Source organism: Helicoverpa zea, chromosome 15 (genome assembly GCF_022581195.2).
Source record: "Helicoverpa zea isolate HzStark_Cry1AcR chromosome 15, ilHelZeax1.1, whole genome shotgun sequence".
NCBI classification, from domain to species: domain Eukaryota; kingdom Metazoa; phylum Arthropoda; class Insecta; order Lepidoptera; family Noctuidae; genus Helicoverpa; species Helicoverpa zea.
Genome location: NC_061466.1, coordinates 5,079,011 through 5,105,830, shown reverse-complemented (window position 1 = coordinate 5,105,830; position 26,820 = coordinate 5,079,011). Strand labels below are relative to the sequence as shown.

Here is a 26,820-nt window from a genome sequence, read left to right as displayed (position 1 = left end):
TACAGATTTGAGGAGGATTCGAAATTGCAAAATGTCAACTACATGTCAATGGCTTACTTTATATTATTTCTTTGATTGGCTTTTGAAATAAATTTCTTAACTATAAGTATAGTTCCATGTAGAGAGTGGTTTTATTTTGGTCTCTACAATCGAAATTATTGTGAGAAAATCTGTAAGTATTGCGCATATGATATCGATATCTCTAGAGTGGCCTGTCTTCCCAACGCCCTAATTATAACATATTTGTTTCAGATTAGTAGATTTTGTTTCAACAGCATATAAAATTCATCTAAAATAGGAAATGGCAATAACTTCATTAGATGTTTCGTGCGATAAAATACCCACGAAATCGTCATGTTCTGCACACAGTTCCAAAGGCGGTAATTCTTGCCGTTTAGTTAAAATTAACTTTGCTTCTGCCGATGGGCGCCTATCCAGCGCCGCAAGTAAGCTTAATAAAGCTAAAAAAAATAACCCTAGATCTCCATACTTAACAGGCGATAGAGTTCAGTTACTTTCCAGAGTAACAGAAAAGAGATTGGTTCATAAAAAAACAACTGATATTGTTTCATCTTTCCCATTGGCTGTAAATATTTACAAAGCTAATTCCGATGAATTTAAATCATCTAAAAAGGCCAATAAGAAAGTTAAGAAATCGGTGCTCACTCTTCCCAATGACCCAGCGCCAGCGCCTCAGTGTACTGTGAGCGATATGAATGATTCGGAATATTGCGAAAAAAATATCAGAGTTCGCAAACAAAAAGTGAAGAAGCGTAGTCCGATGCAAAACAGCAGGAAGGCACGTGTAAGAGAAAAAGATTTCGAGTTTTATGATAGAGACGATATAAACTTAGACTGTAGCTCTACAGATATGATTAAAAATTTTAATGGTGATGGCAAGAGGATTTCTAACAAAAAGAAAAATTTACCACCTCCAAATAAAACTCAAACGGCAAGTAACGACCTAAGTGATGTGTGGACCGTGCTTAGAAACATCAATAAATTTCAGTTCAGACCTTCACCTCCGATGTCTGAAGCGAGTATTATACCGGTAAAGAAGAGAGTACAAAAACGTCAAAGAAGATCAAATCGTAAGGATACACGGTAATTATTCAAAATGCGAGTTAATTTTTTGGCCTGTGCGTTCCACTTACCTATTCATCAACATATTTTAACGTCAGCTCCGATTTTAACTTACAGTGTTATTGAGACTTGTCGGACCCAAGAGTTTGCGTACATATCAAGTTACGAAGTGGATGATAAAACTAATAACAGCTTTTCACAATCCTCTAGTATTGATCGTATAACAGTCATTGACAAGAAAAATGAATTTAGCAAAATATGCGAGGAATTCGAAAAACGACTACTTAAAACACATGAATTTCTTAAAGATTCGAATAATAACAAAACTCGTACACAGAAACATAAAAATCAGCGTAAACTATCTAAAGGTAACTTAAAAGCTATAGGTAGTGGTGGATCTAAAGAAAATAAACAGCTAATACCTCTGAAAAAGAAGAAAAAATCAAACTTTAAATCTTCGTTTGATCAACAATATAAATGTGAACCCACAAATAATAGCGTTAACAAAGACTCTTTAATTGATGGAGAGAATACACAAGTGACTGACGACTCCGACATTTTATCACATAAAACTGATGTCGATAGTATGCTTCCAACGAATGGCAGCTGTATTTCTTCAGAGTATTCAGGATCAAGCAGATGTGAATTATCCGATAAAAATAATGACAAAGTTATTAGAACGGGTAAGAAATTAATTTTAATAATGTCTTGCACATGTCTAACAAAATAATCAATATACTTAAAAACTCTGATTCCAGATAACGCTGTGGAAGATCCACATTCTCAATTAAAAGATTCAATCAGAACGGTTCAGAATAAGGATCAGGAGTCAGCTAGCCCACCCAAACGACTTGATCCTCAGAAAAGGAAACCCCGCTTAGTTACCACGATGCCCAGTTCGTGTATGATGCCAAAACCAACACAAACCGAAATTAAAAGGAGGCTGGCGAATATCAAGTTTCCGATAGTAATTTTAGGGAAGGATCAAGTCAGTTCGGGTATTAAAGTTATGGATGAAGACCCTCCACAATTTAGTGGCTTAGACGAACACATCTGGCCTTTTATGGCTGAATGGTCCCCGCAAGCCACTAAAGATACAAAGCCCAATAATTTTCTTGACAAAAAGTGTAATTCTTTCCTTTCTGACACCAATTCAAGCAAATCACGCAAAAGTGATAAGGGAACACGAAAGCGGTCACCATTGAAAGAAAATAAACCGGCAAGTGGTGATCCAACTATATATAAAAAGAAATTTGAAGTGAGGCGACCAATGGAAATAACAGATATAACTGAAAAGTTGCTTCAATGTACGAGGAAGCAAAAATCAATTGTTCAATTAAAGGACAAAATGTTGAACTTCTTGTATAAAAAGTCCTCGTGTCGTAATATTAACAGCCTAAATGAAGAAAGCAATGCCAAAAGCTCTGCTATAATTGAAAATAAAAAAGCAGACGCAATTGAGCCTGCAAAACCAGAAAACATTTTAGCACTCACTGAATTGCCGAAGCGAAGAACTTTTGCAAGCCCATTCCCAACTGTAGGCAAGAATAAAAGAATACAAAATTATGCTTACCCATGGGCCAAAGCAAAGTGGGCAAGTGATTTTATAGAAAATGTTATAAAGAAGATACGTAGCGGAGTTTATTACACTCAAGAACACAGGGATACTTTCCACAGATATCAAATCGGTATGCTCATTCTAATCAGCCAAAAAGTATTGTAAAAATATCGGCTACGTACCTTCATTTAATGTGTCTTTTTTTCTGCACAGGCGTAAAAGAAGTTTCTGTACAAGCAGGCTCGGTATGCGATTCTTCTGATTCTACTCAGACTTATGATAGCGATACAGAAACCGAACATGCGCCAAATACACGCAATCCGATACCAGGCTTCGAGAAAACACTACCAATGCTAGAAATCAAGACCCTCAATATGAATCAAATTGCTGTTAAACACTGTGTGACGAATGTCATAGTACAGTTCGATGTAATACTTCCAGCAAAGAGTGAACAAACTTCCACGAACACATCAACATATAAAAGTAGTCCACTAATACCAGTCGAGATAACTGATAGTCACACCAAAGTGTTCAAATGCAAAACAACGATTTTTAACGCCGTGTTGCCTGCCGAGATATGTAGCATTCTACCACAAATGATGAGTGCTATAATCGATACGAATTCCAATACGACCACTGCAATGTGCCCCACAAAAACGGATTCGTGTTTATCTACAATAACAGAGCAAACCCGTTGTGAAGCTGGCGAATCCTTAAGTGGAATAGCCTCAAGTCATAGGTCAACTGAGATCAAACCTGCAATTCAAGGATCATTTACAAATAAAGCTTACAAAAAGCCAATACCCACAAAAATCTATTTTAGATTCGATTACGACAATCTTTTAGCAGAAGAATTGTTACCAAAGGTTTCTTTGGATGGTTTAGTAAAGTATGAAATTAATCCCCGATTAGTGGAAATTGACAATACAAAATGTATACTTTCGCTTGTTATGTTACGACGATCGATCAGGCAAAAATCAAGTGTAACTGATATGGTACAAACCAATACCAGTACGAGTATGGAAGTTTATACTGGTAGTAAACGAAGCGTATGTCCAGCTTACAAGCCTTTAGACATCGTGGGTGTCATCAAAAGTATATTACGCACTCATCATTTGCAAATTAACATGAATTTAACGTCTTACTTCGATATGCTTAAAATGAAATACGATGGCAAAAATATTAAAATTAATATGTCGCTAACAAATTGCAATGGTGAACAGAAAAATGTTGTTGTAACAGTAAACAACTTGAAAGTTGATTCCCTCTTCGAAGCATTGCCAAAAATGAACATTAAAAAGAAAAATTCGGTGAATAAAAATAATCCTATCAAAGTTATGGATTATGCAAACACATCTTTGGCTGGCAAATCAGAAAATATGGAAATAAACCGAACCAACTGCACTAAAGTTAAAAGAAAAGGATTCTATAAGCTTTATAGGAAATGCAAATCTACTACAAATATACCCTCAGCAGAGAAATGTACTAGCACTCCACTGAGTAAAATTACGACATTGGAGGACTTTTTCCAAATTCTCGGATCGAAAAGAATGCTTTGTAGCGTGTTTGATGGGTATTCTGCAAAAAAGATTTTATCGTCAATATCGGAGGTAAAATGTTACGTCATGCACTGCAGCTCATTGAGGCCCGGTTCCTATAGAGAACTACCTACCTAGATTTTAACTTGCAGGTGATAGGTCTTTGGCATCTTATTCTGCGAGGCTTATATCAAAACCAGTAATTCTATGCTTATAGGAACCGGGCGATATTAATTTGGGTATTAAGAAAGTAGGTTTAAGTATTTTACTAATGAATCATTTACAGATGAAGAACTGGATTACTGAAATCAATGCGAAACAGGCTATGCTTATATTACTCCTGACCAATAAGAAAGATACGCAAAATTTAGTGCGTTTCAGACCTATTATTTTACAAGGCATTGCAGTTAACCGAATTACTAGAGCTTCAGAATTGGATATGGAAATTGAAGTGATAGAAAGGGAAAATTTAAATAAATTCCCGCAGGTAATTTATAGTTCCATGTTGAAAGTGTAGAAACGCAACGAAGTCTATTATTTTTTCCTAAATGCACTATTTTTTCCCAAGCAGTTTGAAGGAATATCTTATTTACCGGAGTCGGTAACGAATTACGACAATCTAATGGAGGAGTTGTATTGGATAGCTAAAACTACTGTAAGATGTTTTATTTGTATTTTGTTTGTTACTTACCTACATTATTGAGTAGAATAGTTGGTATCTTATCGACAATATGGAGGTGTTTGCGTAAGTACATACCTAGTAAGTAAATGAAGTATCTAAAATAACGATAATTTCTTTTACAGGCTTCCGATTACCAAAAACCTTTTGACGAAACTTCAGAAAGGCTTCTGAGGTCCTTATTGGAGAAACGTAAGAAATTGAATCCTTCGTATCTCCGAGTGATGGCGCGTTACGTGGGCTTGGGACTGCTCAAGTCACCAGCGAAATGTTAAATTATAATGAGTAGGTACTGTGCTGTTAAACATTGTGGGAGGTCAAAATTTTGCTAGTGTTATTTACATTGTATTTATTTTATATATATATTTATACAAATAAATATTTTCTGAAATTATGTCTGCGTCTTCATTACCTACCGCATTACAAAAAGGTTTCAATTTGAGTAGGAAATGCAAGAGCAATTCGTTAGTTTGATTGTACGGTCAGCAAACCTAGTTACAAAGTTCTCGTAGGCTTTTCTACGTGTCTTCCGAAATCCTAAGGAACTCGTGATGATATAAGATGGTCATCATCATAGATTTTAATGACCCCACTACCAGTCATCACAACCGACTGCGCCAAAGCGTTGCATTTGCTGGCCAACATTTGTGCGCGCAAATGTTTGTGAAACATTTCGTGCCAAAAATCGGTCACCGATTACGAACTTGGGCAGCCTTAAGGCCTATTCAGACCTAAGCGGTATTCGCTACCGTCTGCGGCAAAGAAAACCCAGTGGGTATGCGATAATATTACTGTTCACACCAAAACGGATTTCGCTATAATGTGGGGTAGAATAACGCGCGGTAGTCGAGTTTCGCTCAGAGGTAAGAAATTTTCGCCAGTTAGTCATTTCTGAGTCGCCAAAGAATATACACGTCAGTCACGTTGTAATTTCTGCAGAGATCTGATTTTAGTGATGGATAGAGATGAAGAGGGAGTTTTACTTTTATTAGCCTTAATTGACTCACCAGTTAAGAAAAGAATTTGGATCCATGACATCAACAGACAACACCGAATTCATGGGGAATTCCACACTTTATATCCAAGATTAAGATTGGATGAAGATCGGTTTTTTAATGCATTCAGAATGACGACTGAGAACTTCGCGGTATTTACTTCTACCCACAGCGGCAGCGAATATCGCTCAGGTCGCTCTAGCCGCGGTACTTGATACTAAATACCTGAGCGAAACCCGCGCGGTATGTACCTCTGCCCACAGCGGCAGCGAATATCGCTCAGGTTTGAATAGGCCTTTAATTATTTGTGTTAAATGAAAAGATTTTAATTAGGTTTTACATATTTTTATTGTGTAAAGTAAATCACTTTTGGGGCGCACTCTGGTTGGAGCTCTTTGAGTCGCGCATTGAGGCGGAACGCCTGCGTTTGAGTTCTTCCTGACGTCTTACCTGCAAATAAAACGTGAAAAGTTAGAATAGGGAATCATTGGGAAAGTCGTAATTTTCGTATGAAAAAAAAAATGTTGCTGATTTAATACCTTGGTCTATATCAAGCATACGCCAAGGGGTAAGACACAGTCATTATTCTTACAGCCCAGTATTATTTCCACAAATAAAATGAGGTCATATGATACCAGCTGTTACTACACAAAAGCAAGGAATACAATAAAAGGCTATAAATCTCTTTGTAATTACCTTGGACTCCTTCTTTCTCTGGGCGAGCAGTTTAGCGTACTCGTTCTCGGACTGCTTGCGCTTCTGCAGACGCTTCTTCTTGAGAGCCAGACGGTGACGTCTGCGCTGCAGGACTACAGGGGTGACTAGCCTCTGGATCTTAGGGGCCTGGAGAGAAAATTATCAAGATGTTTAGGGATAATCTAAAATAACATGCACAACTATGCATCAAACTCATCAATTGTAAAATAGGCAATTTGATATGAATTTTGGATGGCTTGATTAAGTGAAATATAAAAATGTTCAGCACACTGTAAAAGTAGACAGACATGAGCCTGAATCTTCTGCTCGGCGCCGATATGATATACCCTGATGCTGCTGATTCCGAGCTAAGAGCTTGGAAACAATATTGAAATCAGGGAGAAAATAAATGTACCAGTTACTACTGAATGGTAATGCTAATTTGAAAAATTATGTACCTACTTGAGGAAATATTTTAAGCAGAATTTTTCCTTTGGTGAATAAAATATTAGCTTTAGTTACCTTATATCTGGGTTTAGCGTTCTCCTTGCCCTCCTTGGCGGGCAGCAGACGTTTGACGACGTAGCGACGGACATCGTCTTCCTTGGACAAGTTGAAGAGCTTGCGGATTTTGGACGCACGCTTGGGTCCGAGACGACGGGGCACATTGCCGTCGGTAAGGCCGGGAATTTCCTGGCAAAGGTAATTTTGAGATTTAGGATAAGTGAGAAAACTATTTATACAATGATGTTGTAAGCATATTTATGAGCAAAGTCTTTAGAGAAAACTTTGTTGAACACATCAGCAGAGGAGAAGACATTTCAATAAATTGAGAATTGAGATAGGTTCTTCAGCGAGATGCTCTATTGTTATGTTACAGGTAAAAAAAACTATGGGTCCATTGTGATTTATGAACAACTATAGTTGATACAAGAACCATTGTTACTGTCCATCACAAGATATGTAAAAATATTTGTTTTAGTTTTCTTCTTCCCCTTTGTTGATTGTTGTTGATAGACAAAGAGTGTTAAATAAGAAGATAACTGTATGGTATTTGAAAAAAGACCTTTGAACAATTAATTCAAAGGTTATGCCAAGTACCAGTTGCTATCCCCTGTCGCATATAATTGCTAAGATTTGGAGATCTTAGAAACAGTAAGAACAGGGTTGTAATACTTTGATTGTATTAATGTATGCATACATTGAATAGACTAATATATTGAATTTAAATATGATGAAATGAATTAGTATAGAATTCTAGCTTAAACAATTCAAATACATTATTACTGCAATTATAATGCAAAATAATATGACCATGCAGTAAGTTGGTCAAAATACTGTGTAATGTAGATTTTAAACTTACATACATAGTCTAGATTCAGTCAATACTAATACTATAGTTATAATTGTGTAGTTTAAAACACAATCTAATCATAGCTACAATAAAGCTAACCTACAAACAAAATTTTTGATCAATTACCTGTTCACCCTTGCGGACAATGACGAGGGCCAACACAGAGAGGTTAGCATCAACAATGCAACCGCGGACAGACTTGCGTTTCCTCTCACCATCACGACGGGGTCTGTAGCAAGAGTGGCCCTTTGACATCAACAAACGGACACGACCTATAACACAATGAACGATTAATAAGTACTTTTTTCTTGGGTACACCCAGTATAGGTCATAATACTTAATTAATGCATCTGTTTCTAGATAACTTGAACTTCTATCGATTATGGAGTCTAGAAAATGAAAGATTAGGTTAATTGAAAAGACAAATATCTTAGTGAATCTGAAAACATCGTACAAAACATGCGGTGAATACGTACTGTTGGTCAGGACTCCCTGTTTCATGGGGAAGCCCTGCTTGTCGTTACCGCCGGCGACGCGGAGCACGTAGCCCTTCCATTCATCTCCTAGCTGATCCGCCTCCACTTCAGCGCCCATGCGCTTCTCGTAGAAGATGCGGAGCTTATGCTCATCAACTACCTCGAATAACTTCTGACATCCCGTGGCCGGGAAGGAGACGTTCAGCTACAAAAACAAAGTGAGGTTAGAATAACAATCACATTTCTTCTCTTCATCGATTAGCAGTTGAGGGCACCAACGCGTAATATAACGAAACATTCTAGTTACGGACTACTACTATAAACTTGACTAGCAAGACCACACGACACTGTTTTAAAGCATGATATTTTCACTTTCCGAACAGTACGGCACAATTTATCGAAGATTTTCTGGGAAATCACTTCCCAGTTCAAACAAAAATTACTAAAGGGGTACACGTAAGCTATTATAGAATCACATATTCAGAATATTTCACCTAAATTCTATTTATTTTATTAAAAAACATTATGAGAACCTTCATGACTGCGGTTAGATTCCGTGAACGTCAGCCATGAAAAAGACCAGAAACAATGACAGAGCTGCTTACAAGAGTTGTCAACCCAAAAATGTTGTAGTTTTCTTACTATTTTGTCTATGCCAACTCGACTAACTCGACTAAGATCTAAACGGTATTCCCATTAATACGTCTTCAAATCCACTGAAAAGATTACAAAATCAAAATATTTTTTTTTAAATGTCGTAGCTACATTTATAATAAGTCAAGAATACGACCTATAACGATAAGAGGATTAAGGCAAAGCTGATACATGAGACGTTGCCAAAACAGTACTAATAAGCAAAGCAAAGTTGTTTCATAGACATTGTATGGGTTTGTAATTTGTCCTCCAAAACTAACGGTCAGGCGGCTAGGGCAACAAAGAAAGACCTCCTGACGGTGAGTGTCGTATCCGGAAGTACGTCTGCCTGCGTCAAACTTGGTGCAACTGTCTAAAGAGAGCTTCTTCAGTTGTGAGTCGAGGCTCATGGCTATTTTAGCCTAAATAGGCAATATTTGGCAACATATTTGGCAACATGTTGACAACTCGTGAGTTGAATCGATATATTTAAGTTCCTTTTTTTTTTCAGCTTCACCTACCTATTTATTATATAATGAGATTTCACAATCCGTTTATCCATCTGTCACCAGGCTGTATTTAACTATAAAAATTGTACGATACAAAAAACACGATTTTTTAGACGTGTGCAAGAGTCCATACTTCCTATAGTTATATGTCAATGATACTTCCACCTACCTTAATCTGAAAGATTCGATCCTTAATTTTTAAAAAATATATATTTTTTAAATAATTTATTTAGGTACACCTCTAGTTATACTTGTCATACTATATTTAGAAATTGACAACGCTAATGTCAATACGTCATTCATTGTAGAACATAGAGAACAATTTGCATATTTTATTCCTCTATCTATCATTGAAAGGGTTGTGTCTGATTGTGTCAGACAGAAGTCAAGTTTGTGAGTTTTCGTCTCCAAATTAATTAGTGGATAAAATTAAAATGAATTAAATTGGCACACTGAACATAGTTTATTATAATATCTAAACAACAAGTGCATCGATATTCACATTTACTTTCTGTTGGAGTGTGTACTTTCATTGAAATAAATCACAATTTGAGTTGAAGGCAAAAGTTTATATCTACAAAAATGAATCACGAAGAGAATAGGATCATGGCTCACCGGCAGCATGTGAAGTACTTTATGCGATTTCTGAATATTTTGCCATCGTCGTTGTCATCTCACGATACTACAAGGTAATTAGTATCTCGTCTGTATCAATTTATAAGTTGGACAAGGATAACTTACAGGCTACAGTTACTTTCACAATCAATGCAGTGTCTTGTGAGACAAGTAATATCATTTGTGAACTCATTAATTATAAATATTGACATTTGTATAATAAATACTGCAACTGTTGGTTATCTATAGTTTCAGCTTAGTAATGATGACTAGTAAATAAATATGAATGTACATTATTAGAATTTAAAATATTTGAATGAACTAGTACAAAAACAGGATAACAGGAGTATTGAACTTTATTTATTTTATCCTGAACATGGAGAAACAATTATTGGATTTAAAAAGTTTCAATATGCGCCTTAATACAATACTTGATGATCAAATATGTCCAATATGTTTGTGTTAATACAATACTTGATGATCAAATATGTCCAATATGTTTGTGTTAATAGACTTTTCAGCAGGGTTAATAGTCCTATAACTTATTTATCTTATCTATCTGATCTTATCTATCTGAAAAGAGTGATTCCTGATCCACAAGATACACACAATGCTTACTTTGCAGCTTACAGATGAATTATAAATTATATCTCTAAAGCACATATTCTGTAAAAATAAATAAACTATATTATTTAACACTAGCTTCTGCCAGCGGTTTCACCCGCATTCCGTGGGAACTACTTCCCGTACTGGGATAAAAAGTAGCCTATAGCCTTCCTCGATAAATGGGCTATCTAACACTGAAAGAAATTTTCAAATCGGACCAGTAGTTCCTGAGATTAGCGCGTTCAAACAAACAAACAAACAAACTCTTCAGCTTTATAATATGAGTATAGATTTTCAAACGCAAACTTCAAAGAATTTATTTGTCTATAACAGTATATTTTGAGTATATTTTTACACACATAGGAACATACTAATATTAGAGTATCATCAAATTAATTTACATAATGAAACTAATTACCGTTCACATAGAATCTTTAATTGTTTTAATATGCTAATAATGTTTTTTAAGTACCTATACATACCTGGTGATCTAAATTGAACCTTATCCCTTTGATTTCAGAGTAACAATTGCATATTTTTCCGTGTCTGGTCTGGATGTTCTCGGTGCGATATCATCAGTATCTCTAGACCTAAGAAATAGAATAATAGAATGGATTTACAGGCTACAAGTACATCCGGATAAAAATAGTAAGTATTCTTAATTTAAAATTGAACTTTGAAAAAAAAATGCATTTTTTGTTTTCAAAGTCGTCCAGTAAGTTAAACTGGAGAAAAAAATGCATAAATATTGGGTAAAATGCGTTACATGCTACTTACAATGTTGATGAATATGTTACAGCCAAAGTAATAAGTCCACATATTATCTAGCTATTATTTATAATATCTACTCAATTTGGATAAAGTGATAATTGAAACAGAATTAATCACATTAACTAGCAATTTTATATAATATCTCCATAGACTTAGATAATGTAATAAACAAGTAGGTAAAGTAGGTAATTAAAGTGCCTGGTAGCTGACCTTAATATAATTGGAAAAAGGCTATAATAGTTAGCATAGTGCAGGGCACCCCATAATAGAAGCGAAAAGTCCCCTCTTTGAAGTGTGGCACGGGCCACTGTACCGACGGCCCGGAGTGTGCCCTGCCCGGGACGGGCACCGCCGTGTCCTCGTCGAGGCAGTCGGCAGCGGCGACCTCTCGCGCCCGGCTCTGGTTCAAGCCAAGGTCCGGAGCGAGAGGTACTGGGATGCCATCGTCTTCTTCTGTGTGGTCAAGAGACGACTCCCAGCCACCGTAGACATGGGCCTGTGCGATGAGTTCAGGTGCCTTATCGGCCTTCTGTCTCCTGGGAGACATGGACCCGTCTCGGCGGCGCGCGTTGTTCAACGCGTGGGTTTAAGCCACTAACAGTCTGACCTCACGCTGCACGCTCACGCTCTCTGAGTCCCTCACGCTGCTCTCCCACAGTGGGAGGAATCATTTGATGATTTATCATAAAAGGAGTCGATAATAACTTAAGTTTCTAAGAATTAGTAAGTAATCAGACGATTATACCATATGTATTACTTTGGCTAACTTTGACCAGCTATTATGAATTAGATCCAGATAAAGTGATTAATCTATCACACTGTCTAGTCAATTTGGGTATTATATACAATGACCAGTCATTAGGTATAATATATATTTAATCACTTTGGCTGTAACAAATATATCAACAATAATTTTTTACCCTCTTAAATAATATCATTGACATTTTTATCAATGACAAAATTTATCATTTACTATGCTAATTAAGCACTGTTTAATAAATTCCAAACATTGCAAGTTTACTTACATTCTTGCAAGGGTCCAAGAAAAATCCTATTCAGGGTTTCAACCATCCAAAATAAAAATAAGTTTTATTTTGTGAGCTGAATCTGTTATGGGAATTTTGTCTTTCATAACATTGGCCATTATTGAATGCAGTAGTACTGTAGTAGTTAATTACTTAAGTGCCTAAGAGCGCCTTCACACTCGCAGATTTTGTGGTGAGCTAAAATATCGCGCTAAAATTCGTACTGTAGTGTAGTAGTCAACTGTTTTCTATTGCACATTTGAAAACTGAACGGAAGATTCGCTAGTTTAGAATGCGTTCTTAAACTCTTCTTTTTTAAGAGTTATCGCGTCTAGCATCCATGTTTGCCAACGGAAGTCAGGCTTCTATGTTTTACCTTGTGTGCATTCAATGCCATAGTCATTGTGCATGTAATTTCTTCTAATGGCCCTACTTACTTAAAGTACCATATAATCGATCATAGAGCTATAATACATAGCTGAATATGTAGTTGTACATATGTAGATGGCCAGACAATAAAACATTTTGAAATTATATTGGTCTGAGTTTATTTCTTCGTCTTTACTGGTCGTTTTTCGTAGTCCCCTGTGTCCGGGGGCACATTCTTCCCGCACCCGGATAACCTATAGCCCATTTACCCGGGTTTGGTGTAGCTTCCCAACAGTGACATAATTTTTCAAATCTGTTCAGTAGTTTCGAAACTTTGGCGAACAAACAAACAAAATAAATCATCTTTTTAATTTTAGTGTAGGTAGGTAGTCACATTATCTTAAACGAAAGCTCATCTTGTTTCTTCATTTTATAATATTACCTGTTTACACCACGTTCTTTGAGGTCAGCACGATTTTATACCCAATGTCAACTGAGGACACGTCCACTCTTTACTTAGCTAAAATCAATCAGGGCTTCTAATCTTATTAGGTCTTAATTCGATTATATAGCTGGTTTTTGCAGGATCAGGATTATATAATAAGACTATAAGATATCATGCTGTAGTTTCCTTTAATTTTCCTGCCATGAATAGCCATTGTATTTTCTGACTAGTATCGAATTACACAGAAACAGCTATTTCCGCATTATTAAGAGTCATATCTTCGATATATTTTCTCAGAGTTTCTTGTTATTGTTATAGGAGGTAAAACGTATATCGAAATTCATATTAGCTTACTTAAATGCATTTAATAAATGAGTTGATACTGCAAGGTCGACCACTGTCATACCTACCTCAATGTTGTTATGAGAGAGTCAGAGGTCAAATTATGTCGTACCTACATAAAGGTCTCACAAGTATTTTGCTTCACAGGCTCTCGTCTTATCAAGATTTTGTTTCTGATTTGAATCTGTATTAAACTGTTTGAAGGCGCTAATCACGGAAATTATAATACCGATTTCAAAAATAACTTTCAGTGTTAGATAGCCTATTTATCGAGAAAGGCTAAAACTTTTTACCCGGGTGCGCAGAGTAGTTCCCGTGGGACGCATTAGAAACTGCGTGCGGAAGCTAGTAGTAACCGGAAAAATTATATGAAATGCGTGATAATCTAAGCCCCCATCCTCCTCCTCCGAGCCTTTTTCCCAAACTACGTTGGGGTCGGCTTCCAGGATAATCTAAGCCCCCATGAGATTTTATCTTAATTCAATTTTACTTTGCACTGTTACACTCCAAGCGTGTAATATGCAATTTGTTTATCGAGCCTTTGATTGAATGTAGAGGGTCAAGAGGTTTTATGATTAGCACCTTGTAAAGCCTACTAAAGTTGTAAGTAGGCAGCTGGGATTTGCAGAATTATTTAGATAAAAGATTTGGTGAACAAAAGTAGTGGGTACGGAGTTCTCAAAATAGAAATGTATGTTTTAATAATGATTTTTATTTCTTCAACCAATTTGAACAACATATTTTTGTAACCAGCAGTACGGATTATCTCATGATTTCTCAGTACAGTCCGCTTAGTGAACATCAAACGCATTTTAAACGAATCTCGTTTATTTGCGGATATCTAATACAAATACCGTCTGACTAACCACAAACCACGTTTTTGGAAGATAAATAAAACTAATTCCACTAGGATGATATTTGTATAGTTGGTGTGATAAGTGTTTAGTTTGTGTACTGTACAAAGTAGATTATTTAATAAGCATTGAATTACAAACAAGGGAACAATGCACTAGCTTTCTGATATCTAGTGTGTTGTTTGAACAAGTTTTTACTGAAGTAGCTCGGTTTTTATTGCAAGGTTTATCGACTTGTAAATACATACATAATATGTTAAAGTAACCTTGTCTGCGACTTATGAAGATTTTTTAATTTTTTCCATTTTTGTGGCGACGTCTCCTTGATTTAATACCTGTTATTAAAATTATGAAGGCAGCTTAGTGGCTTCTTTATTTAATTAAGTATGTAGGCTTTAATGCCTCGTTGGTTTACCGCTAGCGTGTCTGCTAAATATAGGGCCCTAGTTTAATCTAGGCCAGGATGACTGTTGTTATGTCAATAAGCTAGTTCCTATTAGCAATCTGGGGTGCAGATTTATGCTCTGTGAGTCGGAAAAAGTGTATTTAATGCTTTGAGCTTAAGCATACTTTTGCTTTCACTTAGATCATTGATACCTAAAGCACAACTATACTTAATGTGAAGTAGACGTTTGTAGTAAGCATTTAATTAAAGGTAAACAATCTAGATAGAACTTCTAGCACGAATACATATTAAACAAATAAACTGCATATAAAGATTTAAGTAACAGTTATTATTTTATTTACATTGTTTTCTTTGAGTACCTTTGAAAAGAGATTTTCACAAAGTGTCTTATATTTTTAATAACAATAAACACATACAAATAAAATTCCTTTTCCCTATTGCAGATGGCGATATGTCAATGTGTGGCTTCCAAGGTTCGTCCACAGTAAATATAGACTTGGACCCTCCAAACAATCATTATCGATGCGGACATCTTGCTATGACGTATACAGGGCTTTGCATCCTGCTCGCACTAGGCGATGATCTGTCGAGAGTGAATAGGAAAGCGTTAGTTGAAGGTAAGAACTGAAGATTCGTATCGGTATAGGTACAGTAGGTCTGATTAGAGATGTTTTATCTCACCAAAGCGGGAGAGGCATGCTTGTGTGTGTAAGTGCACTGGATAGTATATATTCGCTTATCAAACAATAAATAAAATAATCTTATAGTAGGGAACTGTTGGTAAGTATTTACATAATATTGTGGAGCTCAAATATTTATTTCCTTTTTGCATAGAACTTTAACATGCATGTAAATGGCTATATATTCTGATTTAATATTCTTCCCCAGCAAAACTCGAGTCTGGCAACAGGTTTAAAAATACTACAGTCTGGCCTACATATTTTTACTCAATTAAATTTTTGCCCGACCGTCAAGAAGGGAAATTAAGTTTCGGAATCTTCTTAAATACTTACCATATGCCGCTAAGAAAATGTCGCCATATAAGGATCATTAATGTATAGTAATATTAATCATATGTAACGACTCTTTAATGTAAACACATAATTATGTACCTCTATAAAATGTATTTTTTTATCTACTTCTAGGTGTAAAGGCACTTCAGACAGAAGAGGGTAATTTCGCAGCGACACTCTCTGGGTGCGAATCGGACATGCGTTTCGTGTATTGTGCGGCGTGCGTCAGTTATATCCTCAATGATTGGTCCGGATTCAACATTGAAAAGGCTACGGATTATATCATTAAATCTATTGTAAGTATCGAGCATAATCATATAAAAAATAATATAATATTTACATATTCACACAATGTCATCTAGTCCCAAATGTAGCATAGCTTTTACTATGAGTACCTAGTAAGACAAATTGATACTGTGGCCAGGCCTTACTGAATATATCTTTCTTGTCAGTCAAGAAATTACTCTCAAATGAGGTACATTTGGTTCCTATAGTATATTTAAAAAAAGGTTATCTAAACAAACTGGTTTTTAATAGACGAAAGTTCGAATAAAGTATGGCGAATAAATGGTTTCTGCCAATTACACGTGCTAGAAAGCGTTAAAACCACATTTACTACTAGGTAATGTATTTTTACGATCTAACGCAGTACATAATTTGTAAAATTTTATATACCTAAGCCGTGCATAACTCATTACTATCTTTTCATTTAATTGTATGTTTCATAATGCATTATTTTATTATTATTAACAAATTACTTATTATGTAACTATCTCAACGTGTTTGTTGCAACTGTGTCATTAGGCACGTACTACCTACCTTATAGCAGTCGAATACTTAGTTAAGTCTAAAAAAATACTAACAGGTATGATATTTGTCCTAACCTTATGGCAGTCTGTTTTAAGAAAAAAACCTTTCCATGCCTGAATTGTGTCCACAGTCCATCTAACCTTATTCAATCTTAATACTTTTTCCCAGGGCTACGACTACGGAATAGCTCAGTGTCCTGAACTAGAATCCCATGGAGGCACCACATTCTGTGCCCTTGCGACGCTCAGCCTCACAAACCAACTCGACAAGCTATCAGAAGAACAAGTGGAAGGACTCAAGCGGTGGCTTCTCTTCCGACAAGTCGACGGCTTCCAAGGAAGACCTAACAAACCCGTCGACACCTGCTACAGTTTCTGGGTAGGAGCTTCCTTAAAAATACTAGACATGCTACAATATTCCAACTACTACGCAAATAGGAGATACGTCTACGAAACACAAGATACGGTCGTAGGAGGTTTCTCCAAGTGGCCCGATACGTGCACCGACCCCATGCACACGTATTTAGGCCTCGCAGGACTCAGTTTGATAGGCGAAAACGGCCTCCTAGAAATAGAACCCAATTTAAACATTACCAAAAGGGCGTACGAACATTTAAAATCTTTGCACGAAAAGTGGGACAGTGAAACTAAATTATGTGTTTTATGAATACCTTTCATGTGGGATATAGTTTGTTTTCTAATTGTGAGTGACGTATTATTGCAGTTTAATGTTTACTTGAGTATGTGTATGTTTGATAACGGCGTCCGATTGTAGCGTTTGTTAGATAGCACAGCTAGTAACGATTTTAAAGTTATCGTAAAATTCTGCACGAAAGGACCAAGTTTAATTGTTAATTAGAAAACGAACAAATTTTTATATATGAATACAGTAAATTATTTGCGCTTTGTGCCTCAAACATTCATAATTAGAAAATGGCTACCCATCAGTCTTTTTGACCTAAGAGAACTATGAATTTAAGTTACCTACCGAAATTATCGTAGTTTAAGTTTATGAAATGTTCATTATGCTGAAGTATTATTACTGTTGCATAATCCTTTTGTATAATATTGTTAGTACTTAAAAATAATGTTTATGAATACTAGGTGCTAATACTTGATTAGGTATCGGGTACCTAACGGTGTCATTGAATGGACAACGAGTAAATATTTAGCGTTATAGTACAATATGAGAATTTCTCGCGACGTGCCATGAGCAGTTGAGTAGTTAGGCGGTTATCAAATTATTGCACAAAAATGTAATTTTAAGCTGTTTTATTGTAGTTGATTTAGGGCGCAGTCACGCTTCACCAAACCACTGCCTGATATATACCTAAATAATGCATTTATTTCACAGTTAATAATTTTCTTAGCCATTAACAGAAATTAAGGTTCCCATGTATTTCACACAATTGCTCAAATAAAAAAGTATTTATGTAGCTAGGTTTAATTAACACTACCGTAAGTGGACCCAATTAATGTAAATTCGGAGAACTATTTTTGTCGTCAATTACATCAATTATTTGGTGTTTACGCCTTTGTAATGCCTGCTGTGGCTGCGTCCTAATTCGAGTGCGGTCAAAAACTATGACTTGTATTGTATTCGAATTTACAGTGCGATCGTAATTTTATTGAAAGGATGTAAAGACATGGTGAAGTTAGCGGTTTTAACTCGCGTTTTACACCTGTATTCAAGAACTACTCTACTTATGTATAAGGAATTAAATACCAGGTATTATTTTGACCCGAAAATTAACCAATTACTAATTTATATTCGGCCCACCTATCCATCTTCTCAGCCAAGTATAGCTCGAGTATTTAGTAGTACCTACAGCAAACGTCTGGTCTTGCCAATACGTGAATGATAAATTGGAAAATTCTCGTTCTAATCACATAGTTCTTGAAAACGGGTGTTTATAAATACATTCATATCAGATTTTTAATTAAATCTTCAATTATAAATGCTTGTTAAAATCGCTAGCGTGATCCAAGCCTTTTTATAATAAAACAAAATGAAGTAGTGTTACTAAATTAGGTACATCGAAATTGTTCGCAGCAAATCGGTCAAAAGAGGTTTTGTTATTTTGTTATAAGAACCAGTTACTTCGTAAATACCAGCGTATTTTATATGAATATAGCTGTAGAAAATCATTTTGCACTGTATCCAGACGGTATGCGGTTTTTGCAATGAGATTTTTTCCAACACAAAAAATAGGAATCTAAAATAGTACTCAGATTTTCTTTAGTTATGTAAATTAATAATTTCAAGTTATCATCATCTGCCTAGCCTTTTTCCAACTATGTTGGGTTCAGCTTCCAGTTTAACCGGATACAGCTGAGTGCCAGCGCTTTACAAGGAGCGACTGCCTATCTGACCCCCTCAACCCAGTTACCTATAATAATTTCAAGTTATGACGTTGTGAAGATATTTTTCAATAGAAATGTTTACCCAACTTTACCGAAAAGAAGGGTAAAGTTTTTGGTTATTTTTAATAGTCTAAAAAGTTAACTGTTTTGTTGCTATCTTTGACACTGATTCTTGTCGAGCAAGTATTGCAAGAACTATGCAAATTAGATTTTTTATAACGTTTTTAAAATATGTATTTAGTGAATTTATAATTTATTTATTACGGTATTTTCTTGGCTGTCGGTACGATACTAAAAGATCTTTTAGTCGCAAAGTAGTTTTTAATTCTAAGTTAAATGTTGCAATGTGTTCCGGAGCACTTAAAAAATTTCGCACCTTTTCATACACAGCTTATGATTGAAGTTCATCACAATTTTCCTCTTCAAATGGATAATCTTGAGCAATTCTAAATAATACAGGGTCCTTCAATGTTTAACACATTTGTCCGTTTTTATGTATAAAAACTGACATTTTATATACTTACTTTTTTTCATAAAGTTGTGTGTGTAAAGGTCTGAAATACTAATATAATACTTTTTAAGTGTTGCTTACAGCTTTTATACTGATACCAGTTTATTGTTATATACAACAGTTCCTTATAGTGAGATGAATTAAATTATCTCCTACCTCTTATTTCATTGCAAAACTTGAACGGTTTAGAAAATTATTTGTATGATACTTTTTTTGACAAACCTTTACTGGGCGATGGACAAATGTAATGTATAATAGTTTTCTTATTTTCAATTCATAATAATAATATACAGATGCATAATTGTGTTACAATTATAATACTTATGTACCTATTTTAAATTTAGTTTCATCGCGTTTCATGATACATATGTCATTATTTTTTAGTAGAACAGAATTTTGGTATTTGTATATCACGTGCTTACAAAAATTTATATTAAAAAATAGGGAAAACCCTATTTTTATATTTTCTCATTTTATTATATTTTCCTCAACAAAATGCAAGATGCATGATCTACCAGGTTTGCCCTTTGCAGAAGTTTTTTATCGAATGAGGAAAAATATTAAGGTATATTTGAGTGTCAATGTCTTGTGAATAATATTTGACCTTTATGAGATTTGCTTTATTGTACGACAGTTAGGTACAGTACCTACTTACGCGGACAGAAATATTCAAATTACTTTATTAAAACTTCAGGGAAATGTGTATCTTATTGCCGCAAGTTAAGTTTCATTATTGTTTGCTGCCCCAAAACAGGTTGATATTCGAAATGACCACTTCTGAGCGAGAGATATAAAATTATCAGCATGATAAGTTTAACTAGTACGTACTTTTCTTGTCTTCTACTAGTCAACAACGGGTGGTAGAGGAAAATAGACTTAAGTGCTTTATACTTAAGGCTCACGTTTGTTATTTAATTTTAGTTAATTCAGGTAAAGGTTTGTCACTGTAAATTAAAGGAACCGTGTTTTAATTTTGTGTAAATTATTATGTAAAGTTGTAATATTAGTTTTATTGGAAAAAAGTAATTTGAAAGTGTAATTATGTCTATTTTGAGCATTTATTTCGATTTGTTTAAAAAATATTGAAATATAAAGAAAGTTAAAATGAACGTTATTCTTTCATTCACTTGCCTACCTTCCATTATTGATCTGATGGTACCGCCAAGTGTATTTAATAATCCACCATCCTGTCTAGCTTTGACTAAACTATGTATTTTGTGGCTCATTACCAGTGCTTTTGTGAAGCAGCTGCCTCCGACCTCCTCAACCCAGTTACATGGCCAACCCAAGACCCCTTGGTAAGACTGCTTGTCAGGCTCCCTGGCTTCTGACTACCCGTAACGACTACCAAAGATGTTCAAAAGACATCCAGCGTAACGTGTCTTCCGAAACACGAAGGTCATCATGACACTGACACATTTACGGAGCGGCCGCGCCGACTTACGATTGACCACTGCGCCTGTTACTTGATCACGTGCTCTTCTTCATTTTGTAGATTACGGCATAGAGATTGCCAATCTATCGTGGAATCTGAAACAGGCCTATCATTATTATTCCTTATCATCCCTTAAAAAAACTAAATTCTAGTTATTGTACGAGGTATACTGATAGCCTTAGGACAGAAATCACGGGAAAGAAAAAAACGTTCTTTTTTTGCGTTAGCATTGAATCGTAAAGACATCATGTGCAGAGGAATGTTTAAACAGAAAAACGCTGCCATTTATTATCTTACCTTAGGTACACCAAGTGACTATTTGGTAAGATATGTAACTACTAATCATCAATAAGCCACACAAAACGTCCCTAGATGCACTAAATAACGAACAATTAGATCTGTTTGAGGGGAATTAGAGTAATTACCGTGCCGTCGGTAATTATACTAGGCGCCTAAGTTCCGACATTCCGGGAAAGTCATCGAGTTAGGCGCTTGAGGAATTAACATAGGACCAGACTCCTTGCTGTTGATCTGTCACATTTGAGCGTGAAATTGCCTGCATCTGTATTTACATGCCCGCATCTAATGTACCTAGGTACCTTGTACAATTCGGCAACCATTACATTGGATAGGTAGCTAGATCGATACGAACTAACAACTCTTCTAGTTAATAATTCCCTAATAAAAGTCCAGATTCGCAGTGTTCCTGATTTGTTTTGAACAAGCTGGCTTTATTTAGGCTTGTGCATGTGTTGTGCCCAACATACCCTCATGAAATAACGGCTAGAAATCTCTATATTGTAGTCTTTGGATAGAAACGAGTATGTTCCTAATCAACAGTAACGAAAATGTACATGAATCAGTTTCACAAACAGGAGACGATGTCTTTTGTTTGTAATCGTCATTAGCAAATAAACGACTACAAAATAATTAAATAAACAAAACGTTAACCAAACTAAACCCAAAACAAAAACCAATCTGCAAACGGAGACGATACAAATGTAGCTACAAAACAATTAGGTGCTTTGTACGCCATTGTACACAAACGGTTCATTCGGTGAGCCGTTACGAGACTGCTTCATTACCTCACCAAGTGCGGTCCACAGATACGTACGGAGAGAAGCCTGGCTGGCACAAACTAGACTTACTGAAGTATTAGAGCGCGCAGCACTATCTCCCCCGCACAGTGCGCCCAGCGTTTAAGCGCCGACGAAGGAACGCAGAATAGAGGTGCCGCATTATCAGCTAATGCTTCGGATTTCACGGTATTGTGCGCGGCTCTAACTTTAACATGTAATATTCATGGGATGCGAGTATTTAGATAGTATGTGAGACGTTGAAATTGGACGACCAAGGAGCGTCTACGTTCTCAGTTCTTGGTAAAAGGAAAGCAGCTGCCTGGCTTTGTAGAATTGTACAATGGCGACACTCAGTTGTTAGACGCTGAATTTAATATCCAGATGCTAAAGCGGCTTATTTAATGAATTAAATACTGAGCATCATATGGAATGCACTGAAGTAATTTTTAAATACGATTTAAAAGTTACAGACTAGATTAATCTTAAGAGCGTTCTCCTTTTAAAAACGCACTTTCGAGTTCTCTGGTATCTCTCCACGAGCAGCGATAATCACTGTCCAACAGACATAGCAGCTTATTCCACATAAAAAATATACCTACTTAATGCAATTCACAATAGACACTATGATTTGTACAACAACGATAATGGAGGATTAGCCGGAAGGTAAATTTATATTTGAACAATAAAATTCATAAACAATCAAAAAGGTATTACGCAGTGGCGAAGGGTGGTTTAATGAAATAGGGAAGCCGCAGCAAAAAAAAAACTGGGGGGGAGTACTCAGGGATGGGGGGGAGAGGTAATAATTGAGGTAATTTCTCAGTCCACCTTTTAGCACTGACTGAGAGACTGATAGTTTGAACATGTTTTCTCGAGGAATTCGGCAGATTATTAATATCTATAAAACTTTATTATCTTTAGTTAGGTATATTAACTAGGTACTAGAATCTGAGAAAACTTGGCACTAGAAACAATACATTTTAAGTATTTAATTTACAACGGCCTGTTAGCCATTGATATTTATCGTAGGTATTTATCCGTCAGGACGTTAGTAATTTTAATATAGACGTAATATTGGTAGGTAATTCACCCGAGCGGCGTGCCCGAGTTTTATAACACGTTTTTATTCTCAAAACTTAACCTTGAAAAATAAGTTCCTTCCTAAAGTAAACAATCTGTCGGATCGGAAAACAGTCTAATGCGATAAATGCTATAGGTACATTAAAAACAAACCTGATGCCAACTGTCTACGTATCAAAATACATCATTTCAACGTAGATATCTCTATTTTCACTAGGTACACACACTGTAGTACTGTACTTGTACTGAGTACCAGGTCACACAGTGCGATCGCGGGAATTAGTAGGGAGTAATGATACTGCCAACTATTTAATCAATATTATCAAAATTATATACTTGGTGAATTCATAAAAATAAATAAATTCCCAACTAAGGTCATTAAATCGCGGAGAATCTTAACACCGCGATTCAGGATTTGCATAAAAATGCACAACGCCATCTATGTTGACATAATGTAACTAAAACACACACACGAACTATACTATATAACTATATAGTTAAACACTAATAAATTCAATTAAGTAATACAAAGAACAAATTGTTAATGGTATTATCTAAAACAAAATAAGAACAATGAGAGTGAATTTGTCTGATTTGTTTGTTTACATATTTGAGAAAGCGCTGTCACTCGCGCGTAGACAGATATAGCTACTCTACTCTTGACGCGTTCTTTCTCGTTCACTCGCGAGTTTTGATTGGTGGAAGCCGCTCCGTGAGCCGGCTTACCGCTCGCCCTTATTTTGCGAACATCGCGCGGCGCGGCGTGGATGACGTCACGCAAGCGTAGTTTTGTATGGAGGAGGAAGCCGCGGCTTATTTAGTAGGAGCAAAATGTTTCAAGTAATTTATAGACAATTTTTTTTACGGTGGTAGGCGTTTTGTTATACCTACATATTTAAATTGTGTGGTTTAAATGATTATATTAATTATACCTATACCTATATTATAACTTATACCTATGCTTCTTTCTTGAAATTCGAAAGGGAAGCCGATGGGAATCGGCTTATAAGGACGCCTCGCCACTGGTATTACGTTTTCATTGTAACGACTTTTTCAATATTGGTATTTGGAATATAAAGGTTGATTAAAATACAATTTGGTAGCTCCACGATAACAGTAACAAGTCTAGGTAATTAAATTCTAATTAATCACTTAAAGCTGGAAATAAAACTGTGGTACAATTTATCAGATGTTTTCGCCGGTCACAAATAGGGACGTACCTACGTATCCCGCACAAATAAGCAATTTACAATTCCGATCCGCAGAGTGAGCCTACCTATTCATCATTTAGATTTATAGTCCTTTATCTAGCCGATCTGTTTCTGTTTAATTAATGGAAGTAAGAAAATTTCGTCGCACAAATTCCTAAACATGGCTTCAGGTTCCATTCCCTTGACGTTTTGGTGACAGTTCTTCGACCCTCGTTGCTTTCCTGACCCAACTTAAAATAAATTTGTAGAATTCATAACCCAGTTCCGGGTAACTATGGCCTTTGTTAATGTGACAGTCAGTGAAGTCTTATGTTGCTTGATATGCTATTTAGTGTTTCCTTGTTTGTTTTACACGATTATATTTCTACATGCATAGATAAGTAGGTAGATATGTATATGTACCTACTTACTACATTCTCTATCCTTATTATAGGTATATTAAATATTTAATGAAACTTATCTTGACAGAAGCAATGGGATAAAATCATTATACATACATTTGTATATTTGTCCATGTGGTTGTCCACATGGACAAATATGTTAAAACATGATTAGCTTTCCGGAATTTAAAGGTCAAACCTTTAAATCCCTCATGAGTGGGAGAATGTAATTTCTTTCAAATTAAACCTGTAATAAACGACTTAGCAACAGGTACAAAACGTACAAAAATAGGTACAAAGTTACTAGCTGAATTAATTCTGTTTAGGCTTCATTTAACTCAACAATAGCGTATAGCGTACCTACCTGCCTTTACATAATTGGTTTCAAAGAATATTAAGAATAGAATCGACAGTTAGTTAAAATATTTAGGTACCTACTAAATTACATTGGTATATATTTTTGATATAATAAAGAGCACGTAAAGGGTTTTATGATCCATTAATGAAAAAGTTTTATTTTATGTGCTGTTTGATAAGTCTAACACAGCAATTAAACTATACTTATAAGACTATTCATATGTGTAGAAATTTTTAATGTAAAAATAATAAAATCGCCATCTTATAAGGAAGTACTTATGTATTTGAATTAAGGTACTTTAAATTTGCGATCAAACACTAACCCGACACTTAAGTCAACAAAATGTGTGATAAATATTACATCAAAAATAAAATTCCCGCCTCCTACCTCCGTGAAAATAAGGAAGAATTTCCGCAAACATAATTAAAAAGAATATAAAAAAAGAACTCGGAAATTTTTCGCCGTCGGAGCTCCGTAAACTTTAACTTTCTTTACGTGTTAACTTCTTCATGTTGTTAAAAGTCCGCGACAGGTCGTTGGCGAGCCGTCGCACACTGTTTGTTACATAAACAACCTATTAGAATGTAATCACAAGTTGTATTAATTTCCCTGCAACCGTCAGGTCCACTAAACTTGGTGGTGTTATTCCATCTACGTAGGTGCTCCCTGTTAGAATTTCCTGTACTGAACGGAGGTAACGGCCGAACTAACTTTGCCAATTACGGCTTTATTATTATTGGGCATAACTATGAGTGTATAATCAGCTGGGTCGAGCACTTGCAGTTGCATTCATGATGAGTTCTGGAAATGGTTGAAACTTGGAAATTTTGTGCAGTTGCTTTAGCTAGATATTATGGAATTGCTCGATAAAATTATAATTAAAGGTAACACGTCCGTGTTCTGTAAATACATCTTATTTAAGAAATACGCAGAGTGCAATGCGGAGAAGGGTGTTTCTTTTATTTTATCATGCCAGTTTTAGTTAAAGGACTCGATAATCTACCCATCTACCTACAAAACGCAACGCTTGTAGGTCTTTTACAACTACTAAAAACATAACCTTATTTTTAGAAGTTTCGTCCAAAGTCTAAAGCCACGAGAGCAAGTTTATTTTAGTTGCCCATAGGCATTAAAACTGTATCCGGGGGTACCGCACGATCTCCCGCGAAGCAGCTGGCCTACTAGCCGGACTGCCACCGTGGGATCTGGAGGCGAGAGTCTTCTTGCGCCTGTACGACTGGCGCGAGGAGGCTCAGCACTGGGGGGAAACCCCGTTGCCGCGGCAAGTTGTCGCGCAGCGGGCAGAGCTCCGGTGGGATGTCATGGTGGCCTGGAGGGAGCGACTGTCACAACCCAGTGCAGGGCACGCCACCATAGTGGCGGTAAGTCCCCTCTTTGAGGAGTGGCTCGGGAGGAGTCACGACGCCCTCACGTACCGCATGACGCAGGTCCTCACCGGACACGTGCGGATAGCCCTGAGGACACGGTGGACCACACAGTCCAGGAGTGCCCTGCGTGGGAAGGGCACCGCCGGGTCCTCGTCGAGGCTTTAGGCGGCGGCGACCTCTCGCGTCAGGCCCTGGTTCAAGCCATGGTCCGCAGAGTCCGAGAGTTCGCACCTCCCAT

General features: G+C 36.2%; 3 protein-coding genes across 3 annotated transcripts; 2 read left to right on the top strand and 1 right to left on the bottom strand.

Moving 5' to 3' along the window:
* Nucleotides 1-212: 212 nt before the first annotated feature.
* Nucleotides 213-5,186, top strand: LOC124637162. The gene is made up of 7 exons (XM_047173517.1): nucleotides 213-1,104; nucleotides 1,201-1,766; nucleotides 1,842-2,771; nucleotides 2,855-4,251; nucleotides 4,466-4,666; nucleotides 4,748-4,834; nucleotides 4,984-5,186. Exons 1-7 carry the CDS (start codon nucleotides 302-304, stop codon nucleotides 5,131-5,133), a joined length of 4,134 nt encoding a protein of 1,377 aa, XP_047029473.1. The 5' UTR covers nucleotides 213-301; the 3' UTR covers nucleotides 5,134-5,186.
* A 996-nt stretch (nucleotides 5,187-6,182) lies between these two features.
* LOC124636974 (40S ribosomal protein S6) lies at nucleotides 6,183-9,062 on the bottom strand. Its single transcript, XM_047173272.1, has 6 exons — nucleotides 8,913-9,062; nucleotides 8,380-8,584; nucleotides 8,030-8,175; nucleotides 7,072-7,242; nucleotides 6,550-6,696; nucleotides 6,183-6,303 (listed from the first exon to the last, which is right to left on the bottom strand). Exons 1-6 carry the CDS (start codon nucleotides 8,916-8,918, stop codon nucleotides 6,217-6,219), a joined length of 762 nt encoding a protein of 253 aa, XP_047029228.1. The 5' UTR covers nucleotides 8,919-9,062; the 3' UTR covers nucleotides 6,183-6,216.
* A 783-nt stretch (nucleotides 9,063-9,845) lies between these two features.
* Nucleotides 9,846-20,723, top strand: LOC124636922 (geranylgeranyl transferase type-1 subunit beta). Its single transcript, XM_047173196.1, has 5 exons — nucleotides 9,846-10,210; nucleotides 11,263-11,390; nucleotides 15,398-15,571; nucleotides 16,100-16,263; nucleotides 16,946-20,723. Exons 1-5 carry the CDS (start codon nucleotides 10,104-10,106, stop codon nucleotides 17,441-17,443), a joined length of 1,071 nt encoding a protein of 356 aa, XP_047029152.1. The 5' UTR covers nucleotides 9,846-10,103; the 3' UTR covers nucleotides 17,444-20,723.
* The last annotated feature ends 6,097 nt before the right edge of the window (nucleotides 20,724-26,820 follow it).